Genomic DNA, 15,763 nt, shown 5'->3' with positions numbered 1-15,763 from the left:
ATCTGGTAAACAAGAAACTCCCCAAGCTCTCTGTTTATTTTTAGAAAAAAAATTAGAAATGACAAAATCAGTATGCAAAACAGCTCTAGCTAGAAAAAGAACAGAACTGTAGGTTCTGCTTTGGAAATGAATCTTTACACTTCACTCACTGGGAGGAGGTGATGTTGGTTGGAAATCTGGGGGAAAGTAATCCCCCTCTTACACTCCTGGGACATAGGAAATGTATGTCTTCCCTGAAATGAAGTTAAAAGAACAAAGGCCTCTCTTAGTGCCAGAATATTAGAGGCCAGATCATTTACATTGGTGTAGTTGTTTGTACACCAGCCAACTGTATGCCTGTTACAGAACTAAGTCTCTAACCATCACGTATGTGCAGAGAAACAGTGTTACGTACTTCCACATGCATGTATATTTATATCTAAAAAACTACATACGTGCATTTAAAGCACACTTGGTGCAATCTTAGAATACCTGGAAAAGGGGAGGCCTGAGCCTCTCCTCAGTTGTGCTGGGGCTAAATCAGCAGTGACTTCCTTAACATCAAATGACACCTATGAAAAGGTCCTGCACCCACCAAAGTCCACTACAGGCAGAGGTTGTGGGATCAGCCCTTTAATGGACACCTCACGCCATGCTGGCATATGTATTAGGGTCAAAGTATTACTGTTGCTGCACATTTTCCAGAGTCCAAACAATAAAGCTCATATCTTTATATGACCTTATAAAACTAATGAGATTTCCTCACATTTTTCAGGGGTCAATAAAACATTTTTGTCTTCCCTTCACAAACGCTCATAATTTTCACCTCAACCCACGTGCACCAAAGCATCCGAGCCCATCTTTGTCTTCCAGCTAGTGCTAGGGGTTCAGTGAGCTGTGCTCCCAAGACATCCTTCTTTCTGCTCTGGGGCAGGGAGACGCACAGCCAAACCTGGTGTGGAAATCTAGATACTAATAGTAACATAATTGAGGTCTTCAATAGATGCGAGCAGAAGCAAATGCAAACCTGGTTATTTATAAAGTAATGCAGGAAATAATCACAAATGAAATCAAATATTACAGCAAATATCCAGCATGAACAGCAGCTAAAGGTCAGCGTCTTACAGTAGTGGCCCCATACAGTTCTGTGACTTTAATTTAGCCATAGCAAACCTGAAACCAGCAGCAGGACTGTAAGGCGGTGTGTATCTGGAACCAGTGCAACTTGAGACAAACAGCGACGCACACGGAGAAGAGATGATGGCAGCACGCACCTCCTGTCTGCCGCACGCACCTCATTAGCCAGAGGCAAACCGCTATCGGCATACAGAATTAGGCTGCCCAAACTGCGTTTTTCTCATAACCCAAGGCTCCAGCATTACTCCTGTGCCCAGCGTTGTTCACGAAGTGATCAGGAGGGGAAGGAACACGGTCCATGCGTTTTGGCACTAAGGGCACAAGAGCCAGCTGGTGGGGGCTTTTATATGTGCAGATATGGAGCTGGAAGGCGCATCTTCCCTGAGGAATGGCAGCGCTCAGAAGGACTCTGCTGCCCTCTGTGTGAACTCGCTGGTGCCAGCACAGCCATCCGAGCAAGTTCTGCCTATTTTGCTCCCTTTAATGCGCGGAGCCCACGCAGCTCCCCGGGCGGGAAGCAGCGCTTTTCCGACGGATCCTCCAGGGCATCATAGGTCAAGGGCGGACGGCTTTAAACTCACGGAGGGAAGATTTAGACTGGATGTCGGGGGGAAGTTTTGTACTGAAAGTACGATGAGGTGCCCAGGCTGCCCATAGAGGAGGCGGATGCCCCGTTCCTGGGGGGTTTCAGGGCCGGATTGGTGGAGCTCTGAGCAGCCCGATCTGCCGTTTGGCTAGCGCCCGGCAACCCTGCCTGTGGCCGGGGGGGCTGGAACTGAGCGATTCCTGAGGTCTCTTCCAACCCAAGCGGATCTACCGCTCTACCATTCACCGCCAAGCAGCGCCGGGGCAGCGGGGCGGTGACCGCCGGCAGCACGTGACGGCCGCCCGTAGCCCACTGGGATTTGAAGTCGCGGCGGGCGGGGAGGGCGCGCGCGTGCGCTCGAGAGGCGGTTGTTCTTCCGAAGGCCTGGCGCGTGGGGCGGCGCGCGGGTACGTGGGGATCTGCGCGCGCCGCGGCCGTTAGCGCTGAGGGGAGCGCGCGGGGAGCTGGGAGGCGGGGAGGAAGGGGGAGATGGCCGCCTGGCGGCGGGCTCGGCGCGAGACCCTCCGCCTCCTGCAGCGCGCGGCTGTCGCCGTCGCCTCTGGGGAGGTTCTGAGGGGGGGGGGTGGAGGAGCCGGGTGAGTTATGAGGTGGCTGGGGGGCGCGAATAAAGATGCGCGTGTGTTTCTGTGTGTGTGGGGGGGGGGGGGGGGGGGGGATATGAGCACACGCGTGTGCGTACAGATGTGTAGCTGTGCGGGTGCGTGCCTGAGAGCCCTCAGGAAGCGGCCAGGGGAGCGCCGGGCGTGGGTGCTGCGGGCGGGGCTGTGCCGCTGTGCTGGGCGGGGCTGTGCCGCTGGGCGGCTGCTCCTCGGCCTCGTGCCCCGGGCATCCCCGGGTGTCGGTTAGCTGAGGTCGCTGAATGCCTCTGACGGCGTGCAGCGCGGCTCTGGTGCTTTATGTGTTATTAACCTGGCTTTAAGCAAACCGCAAAAGACACTCCGTTTTTTATGATAGATGTTCGTTAGAATGGCTTTCGTTCTGACTGAGCTGATTGTTGATAGCTTTCTAGTGACTACTCTCTTGCATCTTACAGAACTGGTGAGATGAAAAGTTGTTTTTTGTGACATATTTATCACGCGGATGAGATACAAGTCAGTAAGCCAGCCAGGAGCTCATGTCATCAGGAACACCAACAGAAAGCACCATGCCCCCTGATGCGCCTGAGCTGGAAGCAGAGGTGAAGTTGTGTGAGAGGCAAGTAGAAAGACGGGAGGAAGGCACAGGCAAAGCAGAACGCCTTGAGCCCATGTCCAAGAGGCAAAGGAAGAAACTACTGAAGCAAAAACACTGGGAAGAACAGAAGGATCTCCGAAGGTATGGTTCACGAAATGGTTTTCGTAGGACTGTGTGTGCTAATTTGTTGTGACGTGTCAGCAGAATCTGTGCATAGTTTTAGCAAATCAAAAAACCAGTTTTTTCCCATACTAGGTTTAAAGCAGTAGTCATAGTCTGTTCCGTCTGAGAATGAAGAAGCTGTAAAGGTAAGCATTTTCTCCATGCTAGAAGTGTTCCTCAGCTTGAAGCAGATAGGAGGAGGGCTTCAAAACTGCATGTTACTGGCTTGTTAGGAGGGATGAATCTCAGGAATGGGATGTGCCTTTCCTTGTTGCTGGCAGATCTTGTAAAGCACTGAGTTCATTTTTTTGTTGGTTTTTTTTTTTTCCTCTTTTGACACATGAAATGCTGTGCTGTTAGTTACGTGGACCTACCTGTGAAAATGTTTTTGAGCAGTGGTGAGCTGTGTTCTTCTGTTGTTGGGAAGAGGCATATGTGGGCGGAAGACCTGACTCAGAATACCTTTAAGTCCGCAAAACTCTCACCATTGTCTTCATTTGAATCATCACAGATATCTATCTTTGTGTGTATATCCAGAACTTCACAAGCAGAGTTGGGGTATCGGTTTCATGGTTCTGTTGGCACAGATGTGAGCGACAGAGAGAAATTAAACTACCACTGTTATGGGCCATCCACCTTCGTCACAGAACTGTGCATTTATGTGCATGATGTGTGCCTCAGCAGAACCTCTTTTCAAAGATTTATCTGTGTGTTTATTTGTGTAGGCAGAAACGAAAAGAAAAACGCCAGAAGAGAAAATTAGAACGTCAGTCAAAATCAGACACCAGTAATGAAGGGAATGACAGAAAGCGTATGCGAAGGGAAGTTGTTCCCAGCACGCTTCGCCTCGTTGTGGACTGCAGCTTTGATGACTTGATGGTGCTAAAGGTAAATCAAATTGACCCCTCAAATACAACGTTGGAAGATGCTCTGGTTGCAGTGTTGATGCAATATCAGAGCAGACAGTAGTGGATAGTTAGTATTTTTCAGATTGTAATGACTCCTAGAACTGCTCACATCAGTTGCAGACTTTTTCAGGGTTTAGAATGTACCTTTATGTAAGCTTGCTGAAGATTCTGATCACATTCACGGAGATGTGGGAGTTGGTTTGATTCCGTGAAACAGGAATATAGAAACAGTTTGTGCAGTGTGTTCTCTATGAAACTGTATGCAATTCTGCTTCAAAGTGGTTTTGCTAGAAAGGTTGTAAATGCCACATCCAATTACTTTTTTCTTTGAAATCAATGTGAGGCTCCCAGCAGTGTTAAAGAGGTTCCACGGAAATTAGAACTCTTAGCATTATGAGGATACTGAGCTTTTTCTCTTAGGTACACCAGAAGTGGTTTGGGCAGGACAGCACAAAATCTCTGAAATTCTAGAGTGGATTATATATTAAAAAAAGGGAGAGATGTTCACAGGGTAGGTAAATATAAGAAAGATCAGCCATGGTACCCAGCCACTGGTCAAGACAATTTTGAGATCAGAACAGCTTTACCCCTACAAGGAACATGCAATACTTTGCAGCCTCATGTATGAGTGCAGCCCGTGGTGTTTAAGGCAGACCTCTCCCCTTGCTTTTACCCTGAGCCTTTCTACTGCTCTGAGTTCACTGTCCTGCAAGACTGCATGAATTTGAGCTTCTGCAAAGTCCATCTGGCTGATTTTTGACTGTAATGCGGAGCACGCGTGGCACTGAGTGTTGTGGTGTGGCAAATTTCATTGATTCCTGAGATTAATTTTGAATGTTTAAATGTGTGCTTAAATCTCAGTGATTTTTGTTTTGTTTGTTTCCTTGAACAATGCAAATCAAGCATGTGCATAGAGGTGTTTAAATGTGGAAGATGTCTGTTTCCATGTCAGCAGAATCCCTCACAAAGGCTGTTCCTTCTGTCAGGGTCTGATGTCCGCTCTCTGTTAGCAGTCACTTTTGCCAGTTAAAAGCCTCCTTTTTCTCTCTTTAGCTTCTGGCTCATGGTAAAGCATTTTGTGGTGGTCTGTCTGAAGGACTATGTAAAAACAAACAAACAAATTGTGTTGTATACAGGATGTTAAGAAGCTTCACAAGCAAATTCAGAGATGTTATGCAGAAAATCGCAAAGCATTCCATCCTGTGCAGGTATGTTGAAACAAACTGAGTATGGCTGTATTGTCACATACAAAGTGTGTGAAAAAGACAGTTGCAACACAGGTGGACATTAAAGAAGAAGAAAAAAAAAAGGCTTTGTTTTTTTAATAAGAAAATTACATCTATTTTAGCTAATGAATTTTCAACCCAGAAGTTATAAAAATACACATAACAAAGTGTGTGGCTGTCAGTGCAGTGCCAGATACTGGTGTGCCACTAAAGCAGTGCTGATAGTCAGTTTTGTCCATGACACATAGGTGGAAAGAAGGGACTGTGTGTATTTCTTTATGTTCCTAACTGCATGATGTGGTCTTAGCACCACTATCACTTTTAACTAGATGATAAGTGAGCATTTTAGCTAATGCTTAAGAGGGGGAAAAAAAAATTGTACAGTGGGGAAACGGATTGACATTTTAACGATTTAGTGATGTGTATCTTTCATTTGTTCTTGTCAAAGTTCTACTTGACCAGCCATGGGGGACAGCTGAAGAGCAATATGAATGAAAATGACAAAGGATGGGTCAACTGGAAGGTGAATATTTGACTATTTCTATAAGAAGGGAAAAAGAAATCATTACAATTGTTAGCTAAGTTATGTGTTGTGAAGGACCAGTGCTTAATCTATGGTTATTTTTTTTCTGTGACTTCAGAGCAATATCATGTTGAAGTGAGGCTCTTTGTGCTCTAAAATAGTATAACTTAAGTCAAGGAGTGGTTGTATTGAATCTAGATTTTATTTTTGCTTCCAACATTCCACACACAGTCTTCACTAGTTCTTCTTGAACAGATACTGTTCTCTGATGGACTGCTTGATTTAGGCAGTTCTGACAGTCATCTGTTTTGGCAGTGCTCTTTTTGGTTTTTATTTGTAATTTTTTATTGGGAAGAGCACTGCTGGTGTGATTGAAGAGTGGTTCCACTTTGAGCAGATTTTGTGTGATCGCCAGAGGCACAGAGTAAACCTCCCACATCCTAACAAGTGCTGTTCACTTAGTGTTTGCATCCGTTCTTGCTCTTTTGGAAAGGTGGTCTTGAAAAGGATTGGAATCTCTGTGGGGACAGAAGGTAACACTTGAAGGGAATCGCAAGAACTTAAGGTTTTGCAGAGTTCTTTTGGTGTTTCAGAAAGTTTCTCAGCAACTGTTTTACACACCAGTGCTTTAGGGAGCTGTGGTGGGTCTGTGGATTATTCATGCAGTATGCAGTCCGTACTGTGGGACGTAATGAAACGTGAATGAGGGGCGTAAAGCGACTCTTGTTTTTGCTGGTTCAGTCTTGGGTCTGTAAAGATTGCCCAGCAACTCAGCAGTTAAATGTAACTCTTTGAACTCTTTTAGGATATCCAAATTAGAACAGAGCACTACAGTGAGCTAATAAAGAAAGAAGACCTAGTGTACCTCACCTCAGATTCCCCAGACGTTCTTGGTGAGCTTGACGAGAGGAAGGCTTATGTGATTGGAGGACTGGTGGATCATAATCACCACAAGGTAAACTGTGGGTATGCTGCTTCTTTACAGTTCTTCTATTCACATGTTGTTTTGTGTAAATAATGCACACGTATAAACTAACAAAAATAAATGATAAGGAAACTTCTTCAACAAAGATTTCATTAAAAATTTGTTGCAGAAAAGAGAAAGTAAAGCTTGTGGTGGTATCAGTGACTTGTGTTCCAGAGTGCAGACATGCTGAGGCTTTTTAGGATTTAATCTTTTAGTTTTAAATATAGGAACGGAATTCATAACGCTGCTCAGCTTACTGAGGGCCATATTTTCAGACAGAAGGGTTTGGTTTCTTTTCATGCGCTTGTGTGTGTGCTTGTATGTGCATGCACCCAAAAATAGATGAAGAGCAGTGCTTGAATCTTGAATATCCTTTTTTTCATGAGTTTGCTTGACAGGAGAATTTAGTGAAGTAATGCAAGTGCCTGAGAGATGTGGTTCCATAGCTGCACATGGGACTGTGCTGTGTGAACCTGGAAAGTCATGGAGAATGCAGCTGGGAAATAAAAGCACTTTTTGTGTGCTTTTGTTCAAAGAAACCCCGATAGCACTTCTGGTGATGTGTTGAGGCTTAAGATTCATTCCTTTTTTTTTTTTTTTTTTTTTTCTTTTTCTTAGTATCACCAATGATACTAAAGCAGTCCACACTTAAAGGCTGGTAGGAAACTAAAGTGAATCCCTTGTGGTCATTATAATACAAGTGGTTACTCACTTGTATGGGAGCTGTTGATCACAGCCTGAACCTCTGATTCATCACCTGAGGTGAGCAGTGAGTCAGCTGTGAGAGCACAGGTGAAAGCAATTCACCTGTGCTACCAGGAAGGGTTGGAGCCTGGCTCCACCTCTCCTAGACCCCATTTAAGGACTGACTGCCACTGAGGAAGGCTCTCTCTCTGGGGATGGCTCCTTGTGGAGTTTACTGCAAGCCTACAACACTGGTGAGTGTTTTCATTTATTTTGATTATCTTTCCAAGGTGATAATGTTACTGAGCCTAGCCTAGAATGGCTTGCAGGGTATCGGCTTCCTTCTCCGATCCCAAGTGAAGGGCTGACACACAGCCAGTATCTGACAGTGCAATTTCTGGCATCTGGCTTTCCTTAGGGGGCTTAAATGAAGACTCGTCTGACTGCTCTGCATTGCTGATCTCCTCTGTGATTCCCTTGTGTCAGCACCACCGATGCTGATGGGCGCTTAGCTTGGTTTGCACTAGAGCCTGAATCCTCTTCAGGGCTGACTGCAGCACTGCTGTGATATTTAGCACTCTTTGAGATCAGAGGGAGAGAAACACAAGCAGGGACACTGCTTTCATCTTGAGAACCTTTAATTTCTAGTTTTGCACTGTCATTTTCAATGACAGTGCTGGGCTGAGTTGTCCTTACTGCTGGACCTGAAAGGTCCTGTGAGAAATCTAACCTCTTGCGAGTCTGATGTGTAGAGAGGGCATCATCGGCCCTGCTGGCTTTACTGATTTTACATCTTACCAAGGCTAACCTCTGTATACTTATTGACTGTGCAAGCGTACACACTTTCCAGAACTTGTTTGTTTCTCAGGTACTGAATTTGCTTTTTTTTTTTTTTTTTTTTTTTTATTCGCCTGTATTTCTTCCTTAAAAAAACAAAACCAAACAACCTGGTTACCTTAAACTGAGTAACTTTGTGCTTCAGCCCAGGCTTGCCCTTAAGCAGGCTGTGCCCGGCATGTTCTAGACCTGTATGACCAGGTCTTGTTTGCCATCCTTCTGACCGTACGTCATAGAGTGACATGTATTTGAGGTGGCATGTTTTCCAGAGGTAACTCTTGAAGCAGATACTGTCTTATCTGGATAGTTTTCTGTTTTTAAATATCTTCCTCAGCAATAGTGAAGCAGTACTGATGAGACTCTGGACAGAAAATGATGCTTGTAATCTTATCTGTATGCGCTGATATGGAATTGTGGTACTCAGTCCAGTTGTTCTTATGCCTTTCCTCCAGGGAATTACTTACAAAAAAGCTGTAGAGCAAGGAATCGGTCACGCACAGCTCCCTCTGGGAAGCTTTGTGAAGATGAACAGTCGGAAAGTGTTAGCAGTCAATCATGGTGAGTTCTAAAATACTGAGTGACGATGCTCTCACAGAACGTACCTGCAGAATTCTGAGTTTGAAACTTCGGATTGTGCGCTGTAGTGAAAGCATCCAGTTTTTAGTGAGCTGGTATTTCTTGAATCTAATTGCCTTTGGGATGCAGTAGTCATAACCTTTAAGTATTTTAGGTACGGGGAAATACAACAGTAGCTAAGTGCCTTATCCACTGAGAACTGCACCTTCTGTTCTCTTAACTTGTCCCGTGATTCATTTTGGCATTGCTACCACCCCAGCCTTACTTCTGGACTTAGTGGATAAGTGAACAAAACACTGAAAAACCATTCTGTGTATTTTATTCCACTGGAGGTTAAGAATGTGATGTTTTTTCATGTCTTCTGACAGCTTTGTTCAGCTGTAACTGCTTAGGTACCTGTATGCTGACCTAGTTTGATTAAGCAGTTCTCCATCTGCTGAGCTTTCATAACTGCATTTTTACCTAGCTTCCTGGTTTTGTTGAAGTATACAATTATGCTTGATGAAGTCTTGACGCCTTCTAGTCCTCCTGTTCTGTGATTGTTTTCCAATGTCATTTAAAAAAAAAAAAAGCACAGAAAACAGGGGCTGCACAGACCATTGTGGGAGTTTTTTAACATGGCATTTGAGTTTTCATTTTGCCTCACTTCATGTTCATTTATTTTATTTGTCTTGCCTTGTGTAAGTTTGTTATGTTATTAATGTGTTGCACGATAACTTTAATTTCATGAGAGGCCAGTGATTGATGAGATGCACGTTTGCATGATAATAAAGAATATTTAAACATAAAGGAAATAGTTTCTAAAACTTAATCTTTACATGTTCTTTATGTTGGCACTAGCAAATCTTTGTGCTACTTCTTAGAAGTTCTGCTGTCTGTAAAGTTTTATTGGAGAATTTTTCTGCAGTAGTCTTATACTGACCTCTAGTGTCAACATTTTTGGAGGCTGCCTTATGGGGAGAAAAAGAGATCACTTATTCGGGTGCACGTTTATTTGTTTTATGATATTGTGCATGTTTCTTGTGCTAGACTTCTAGGCACCTGATTTTACTGCAGTTTAGTTGCTGGGATTTCATATTGTGTGGGATTACATTCCCTAAAATATACTCTCCTAAAGTATTTTCAGATCAGAGCTGAAAAGCATAACACACAGACCATTTGTAAGGTTCTGCTATTTCGCTTAAGGATTTCAGGCAAGAATAATTCCACCACTGCCAAAAGTGGAGGGACATTGTGGTTGTAATCATAGCCCTGGTCCATATTGTAACCCTAATAACACAAGCTAAATTAAAAAAGGCAGTTGTCAAGGGAAATGCTACTAGATATGAAGAAGATGAACAGAATCAAGCTGTCTGTCAAGTTTCGTATAAATTTTGTGCAAGAGAGAAGCTTATTTGCGCTGAGATTTTTTTGTTGTCCTGAGAACGCATCTTGTTGCTTTTGTGATTGCTCCCCACTTCTGTTTTAGTTGACATCTGGGTGCCTGCTCTCGGTGCAGGGATTGAAGCTAGAAGACCAGAGCATGGGATAGACGAGACTGTGGGACCTGCCTGGTCCCTATGGAACTGCTTTTAATAGTGGTGAATTTGAAAAATCTCAAAGAAACTCTTTATTAACTGCCTTGTCAGTCTTTGAAGCACTTAAATTGATCGGGGCCCTCTGGTGGTGAGAAATCGCTAGTGTTGTTAATGGTGGAGTCCATATGCTGCTTTTCATTTATTTGCTTATTTATAGCTTTCATTGGGATGGTGTCTCTGTATACTTCTACAATGGCTCAGAGTCTGCGTGTTATGATGGCATGAGGAACACAAATATCCGTTCAGGTTTCTATGCCAAGGCAAATTCATTTTGCTGTATGTTACAGTACCATCTGTAGTGGTACCATCTACAGTTACCATACTACAGTATGGTAGTATGTATACAGTACAGTACCATCTACAGTTCCAGTCTGCAGTGATGTCTATTAACTGCTCCCATCGTCTTCTCACATCCTTGCTGAATGCTTTTGTTGCTATTGCAGCATATAATTGAAGCCTCTCTCTTTCCATCAGTTCTAATTTTACTGTATCAAGTTCCAAAGCAAAGGTGTTCCTTGCATTCTTTTTTTTTTCTTGAGCAGCCACTTTTGCCACAGATGTTCTCTGGAGTAACTTAAAGTGGTCTTAATGCAGTGCTATGACCTTTGAGGGTTCATGCTTCCGCCGTGCTTCCAAGGTGAATAACCTGCTTGGTAAAATGGCCATCTATGTCAGTGTCACACTGTCCTGTAATCTGGGCATCCTGGCAGGCTGTCCAGGAAACCTGGATCTAGGAAACCTCTAGTAAATGTGATGCTTTTCTGTATCTTGACTCTCAGCATGAGATCTGTGCAGCCCCTCATAGCTCCTCTGATCCTTTCTCATGTGGAACATTTGCACTGAGTGTGTTGTTTTTCTTTTCTTTTTTTTTTTTTTTTTGAAGTCTCCATTCTCAAATGGTATTAGCACTATTTCTGTAGTCCTTGAGCTTCTGCAGTGCTACTCAAGCTTGAGGAACCACCCCTGCACTCCAGATTTGTTAGCTATGCTTGGTTAACCTACAAGCCATCGGGCCGCCTCCTGCCTTCCCTGCTGCTGCAGGGCTGCAGTTTATGTTAAGAGTTTTTTTGGGAGGGGCAGCCTGGGATTTTTCTAAATAAGAATTTGCTGATTGCATTACATAGTTTGCATATAATGCACTTCGGAGCTATTGTCAACCAGGGAAAATTTTAGGAGGTGAAATAGGAAGGAGTTGGGTAACAGTATGGTTAATATAATAGCAACAGCAAGAAGTTTGTATTATTAATGGTTGCTGAAAGGGGGAGTAATGAGAGTTTTTGCTTTAAGCTCAGATTTCATCAGTTAGAAGTGGAAGAGAAAGATAATGAGGTTATAGTAGGTTTGAGGAAGACTTGGGACTCTTTATGTTATAATTTGGGAGGGAAGCGACATCATTGTTAAAGTGCATCCCCAGGAGTATTCCTTTCTAACATGGGAAAGTGTTAATGCCAGTATAGAAGGCACCTGTGAGACCTGAAGGACTGGGGGGACATTCTTCTGTCCCTGAGGGAAGTCAATTCAAAGTGGAGCAACTACAGAAAAGTGTTGCTGTAGTAACCGAGAGACTATAGAGACTAGAGACTGAAAGTGCTTTGCTTTAAACTGCAACAGTGTCAGATTGCCACTTCTGCTTCTTCCTTCACTTCCTCGGCTCTACCCAAATGCATGTAAATGCCTGTAGAAATGGATTTGGAGCTGTGTCCCTATCAGTGCTTCAGTTTCTTTCTTGTAAAAGAGCTGATAGTGTTTCTTGATGTTGCAGTGTTTGAAATCATCCTTGCGTACCTGGAGAAGAGAGACTGGAAGGAGGCCTTTTTCAGTGTCTTGCCACAGCGGAAGGGGGCAGTTCCATTGGGAGAAGCCAGTGATTCATCCCAACGTGCCCTATGTGAGAAAGAAGGTGAAGACAAGGACTCAGACAGCAATTAGCCTGCAGAATAAGAAGATGGGAAAGATGAGACATGGAGTTTGTGGGATAACACTGAGACATGAAGCAGTTAAGCTCTGAAGATCATCTGCTGCCCTTGTGATACTTATGTCTCAATGCTTGGTAGCTTCAGAGTTGGGTCAAAGTTGTTCTTGGACAGAAAGGGTAAAAACAAATGCAGTTTTTATCCTGAAACTTCTATATTAATAGCTTTAAAAAATAAATGAATAGCAAATGCAGAATTTATTTTGTTTACCAAGGAAGCTATGTTATTTATGTGGTTTTTGTTTTTTTAATAATTGCTTGGATTTACTACCCAAAATACTGAATCACTGTTTTAATGTGTGCATTCATCTCTGTTTCAGTTCTAAGCAATGAATCCTGTGGCCTCAAAACCTGTATCACTAGTGCCTGTTGCAAGGCATTCATTTAAAAACAGAAATAACTCTGATTTTCCTGAGCATCTCAACAGACAGTCACAAGCAACTGGGCTGCCTTTATCAGCTGAACCACTCCCATTATTCCCCCTGATTTTTAGTTAGTTGTGGTCAGAGGAGGAAATACAAGTGTGGGGTCAAGGCATTGCTTAATGCTTCAGTTTGAGTAAATGGGGGTCTGTGTACATGCAAAGCATGTGCCTTGGCTGGGATGTGATACGTTTGTTGGTACGTGTGCAGTGAGTTTAGGTGGCAGTATACCTGGGCTTTTTTGGTTGTTTGTTTTGTTGGTTTTTTTCCCCATTCTATTAACTGTGTTGTCTGTCAAGTGCTTTGCTTTTTTTTTTTCCCTTTTAAAAACCATAGTTTCTGTCTTGAAGCTGCCAATCAGTTTGTGCTTTTTCCAAGTTCAGAAATGGACACTTCAGAGGTGTGGCTTTGCTTCTCACCTGTGAGAATGTGCCCCATTCCCTAGCTTTGTAGGGCCTGTCCAAGTAGCTGCTGGGGCATTTTGGAATGTGAAAAAGTATGGCTCTCACACTGATTGCTGAAGAGCTAAAACCCACCTTACTGTGACTGCTCATCTCTGCTGACCTGGAATCAGAGGAGATGGAAATGTGACTTTGTATCTGTATTCTTTCCTCTGTTACTGCTTTTTAATTGACAATGGAAGTGGGATTCCAGCAGTCTTTGTGGTCCCAAAAGGGTTGGCAGCAAACTGGTCATTAGTTCCTAAACCTCTCCCTATATTTCTAAAATATCCGCAGAAAAAGTTTCTTCTTTCAAAATAGCTTTTTTTTTTCCTGAAGTAGTTCTTGGTTTAGTTTTGTTAGACTACGTAAAAACATTCTTTTGTTCCAGCAAGATTAGCTTCTTCATAAAAGCACTGCTGGTATTGTGTCTAACAAGAGCAGTGTAAGTATGCCCACTATTTATTACACTGAGTTTTGACAAAAATTTGTATAACAGTCAAATTGCAAGGAGGTACATCTTTACAGCTGAGGCACTGAATGTGAGTGTACATAGCACCCATCAAACCTGCTATAAGATGCTTCAGTCTCTTGAAGGTTTTTTTTAATCACAGAATGGCCAGGGTTGGAAGGGACCTCGAGGATCATGAACCTCCAACCCCCCTGCCACATGCAGGGCCACCAACTTCCCCATTTAATACTAGACCAGGCTGCCCAGGGCCCCATCCAGTCTGGCCTTGAACACCTCCAGGGACGGGGCATCCATAACCTCTCTGGGCAGCCTGTTCCAGCACCTCACCACTCACTCAGTAAGGAATTTCCCCAACATCCAACCTAAATCTTCCCTCCCTCAACTTAAAACCATTTCCCCTTGTTGTGCAGGTATCAACCCTTTAAAAGAGTTGATTCCCCTCCTCTTTGTAGGCTCCCTTTAGGCACTGAAATGGTGCAACGCGGTCACCCTGCAGCCTTTTCTCCAGGCTGAACAAGCCCAGCTCCCTCAGCCTCTCTTTGTACGGGAGGTGCTGCAGGCCCCCGATAATCTTCGTGGCTCTCTTCTGGACTCTCTCCAACAGCTGTTCTTTTTGTACTGGGGGCTCCATGCTTGGACTCAGTATTCCAGATACTGGGGGGGTCTCACGAGAGTAGGATAGAGAGGGACAATCACCTCCCTATCCCTGCTGGCCACCCCTCTTTTGATGGGGCTCAGGATACCATTTGCCTTCCGAGCCACAAGGGCACGCTGCTGGTTCATGCACACTGTGGGCTCATAGATTTTAAGACTTACATGTGTGCCTCATTTAGGAGATAAGCTGGGGACTTTAGAGACACTTGAACAGGTCCAGTGGCACTTTATGAAATTATTCTGGTGACAAAGCATTTTAGTTTCATGAAGGAATTGTATTACAGCCTAAAAGACAGCCTGTCTTGCATATGCAGCAGTGAAATCAGAAAAATGCACATTTTTAAATCAAGCTGTTGCGAGTCTGGAGCTTTCCTACCTGTGGATAAATCCAGACCATATTCCTGTCCTAGCTTTAATCTACAGGATGTATGAATGACTGCAAGATTTGAGTGATGCCTACCTGCAGTGTTTCCAACAGATTTGGAGTAAGTACCTGCAGCTTAGAGGTCCAGTATCCCACTTAATTCAACAGACAGTAGTTGCCTGTGGTACTGACAAGCAAAGAAAGCACGTAGCCAGACTGATTGACACAAAGCAGGTGAAAGTTGTGAGCTTGTGAGAGACCTGGGCAATGATTGCCAGCAAGTTCTAAAGTCAGTGGGATTTATATGGTCTTACAAAACAAAGAAGCACTGTCTGGAAGTGTCTCTTGGCTCCTGGTTCCTGTTTTCTAACACATTTAACTTCAAATTAGGAAAAGTCTATCATGTTGCTTTTGTAAAACTTCAAGTGTTGCTCCGTAATATTATAGTAGTGATATTATGACCAATTGCTGGGTGTTCATTCATGTTGTCTAAATCACTTTGGTCTTTGTGTCCTTTCTAGTGCCTTTGCCAGTAATTTCTGTTGCTGTTGTTTACTTTTTCTCTGATCATGCTAACCTCACTGGTCATACTATGCTGAAGTCTGTGCATCTTGTCATGCACCGTCTCTACAAGATGCTGTCCTCAGGTTGTGTTAACTGCTAGTTAACTGTAGATGGAGCAGTAAGGACTTGTACTTCTTGTGAGGTAATGAACTGGGCGAGATTTTCTTCCTGAGCTTGGACAAAATTATCAACAAAATGATTGCAGCACAAAAGCGGGGAGACCTGTAGCTCCTGCTATGATGCATCCACTCAACAGACAGACCAGGAATGTCGTCCTCCTGTCTCTCTAGTATCTTTTTGCTTTGTGGAAGTGTGGAAAGATAGGACGGCCATTTGTTGACATCCCTGGGAGAAGCATCCCGAGTAGCGTTGGCCTTGTCCTGTATTTCACTCGGATGTGTACGTTGTCCTTCTTATATTTTCCAGTTTCCCTGGACGTTTGACTGCCCCTGTGAAAAAGAGCACGGGCTTCCCAAGTAGTGCATCTTACTACCTTGTCGCTCTGCAGTGGTGGGTGAT

At 43.9% G+C, this 15,763-nt stretch overlaps 1 protein-coding gene across 1 annotated transcript; it reads left to right on the top strand.

Moving 5' to 3' along the window:
• The first annotated feature begins 2,217 nt into the window (after positions 1–2,217).
• On the top strand, positions 2,218–15,761 carry TRMT10A (tRNA methyltransferase 10A). The gene is given in 9 exon segments (XM_048941247.1): positions 2,218–2,298; positions 2,757–3,037; positions 3,784–3,946; positions 5,020–5,079; positions 5,082–5,174; positions 5,641–5,715; positions 6,521–6,670; positions 8,656–8,761; positions 12,119–15,761. Coding segments are annotated over 8 exon segments (1,014 nt in total). The 5' UTR covers positions 2,218–2,298; positions 2,757–2,837; the 3' UTR covers positions 12,286–15,761.
• Positions 15,762–15,763: the final 2 nt, after the last annotated feature.

This window comes from Lagopus muta, chromosome 4 (assembly GCF_023343835.1).
Source record: "Lagopus muta isolate bLagMut1 chromosome 4, bLagMut1 primary, whole genome shotgun sequence".
NCBI lineage: Eukaryota > Metazoa > Chordata > Aves > Galliformes > Phasianidae > Lagopus > Lagopus muta.
The sequence above is the reverse complement of the archived record's forward strand: the minus strand, read 5'-3'. Positions and strand labels throughout refer to the sequence as shown.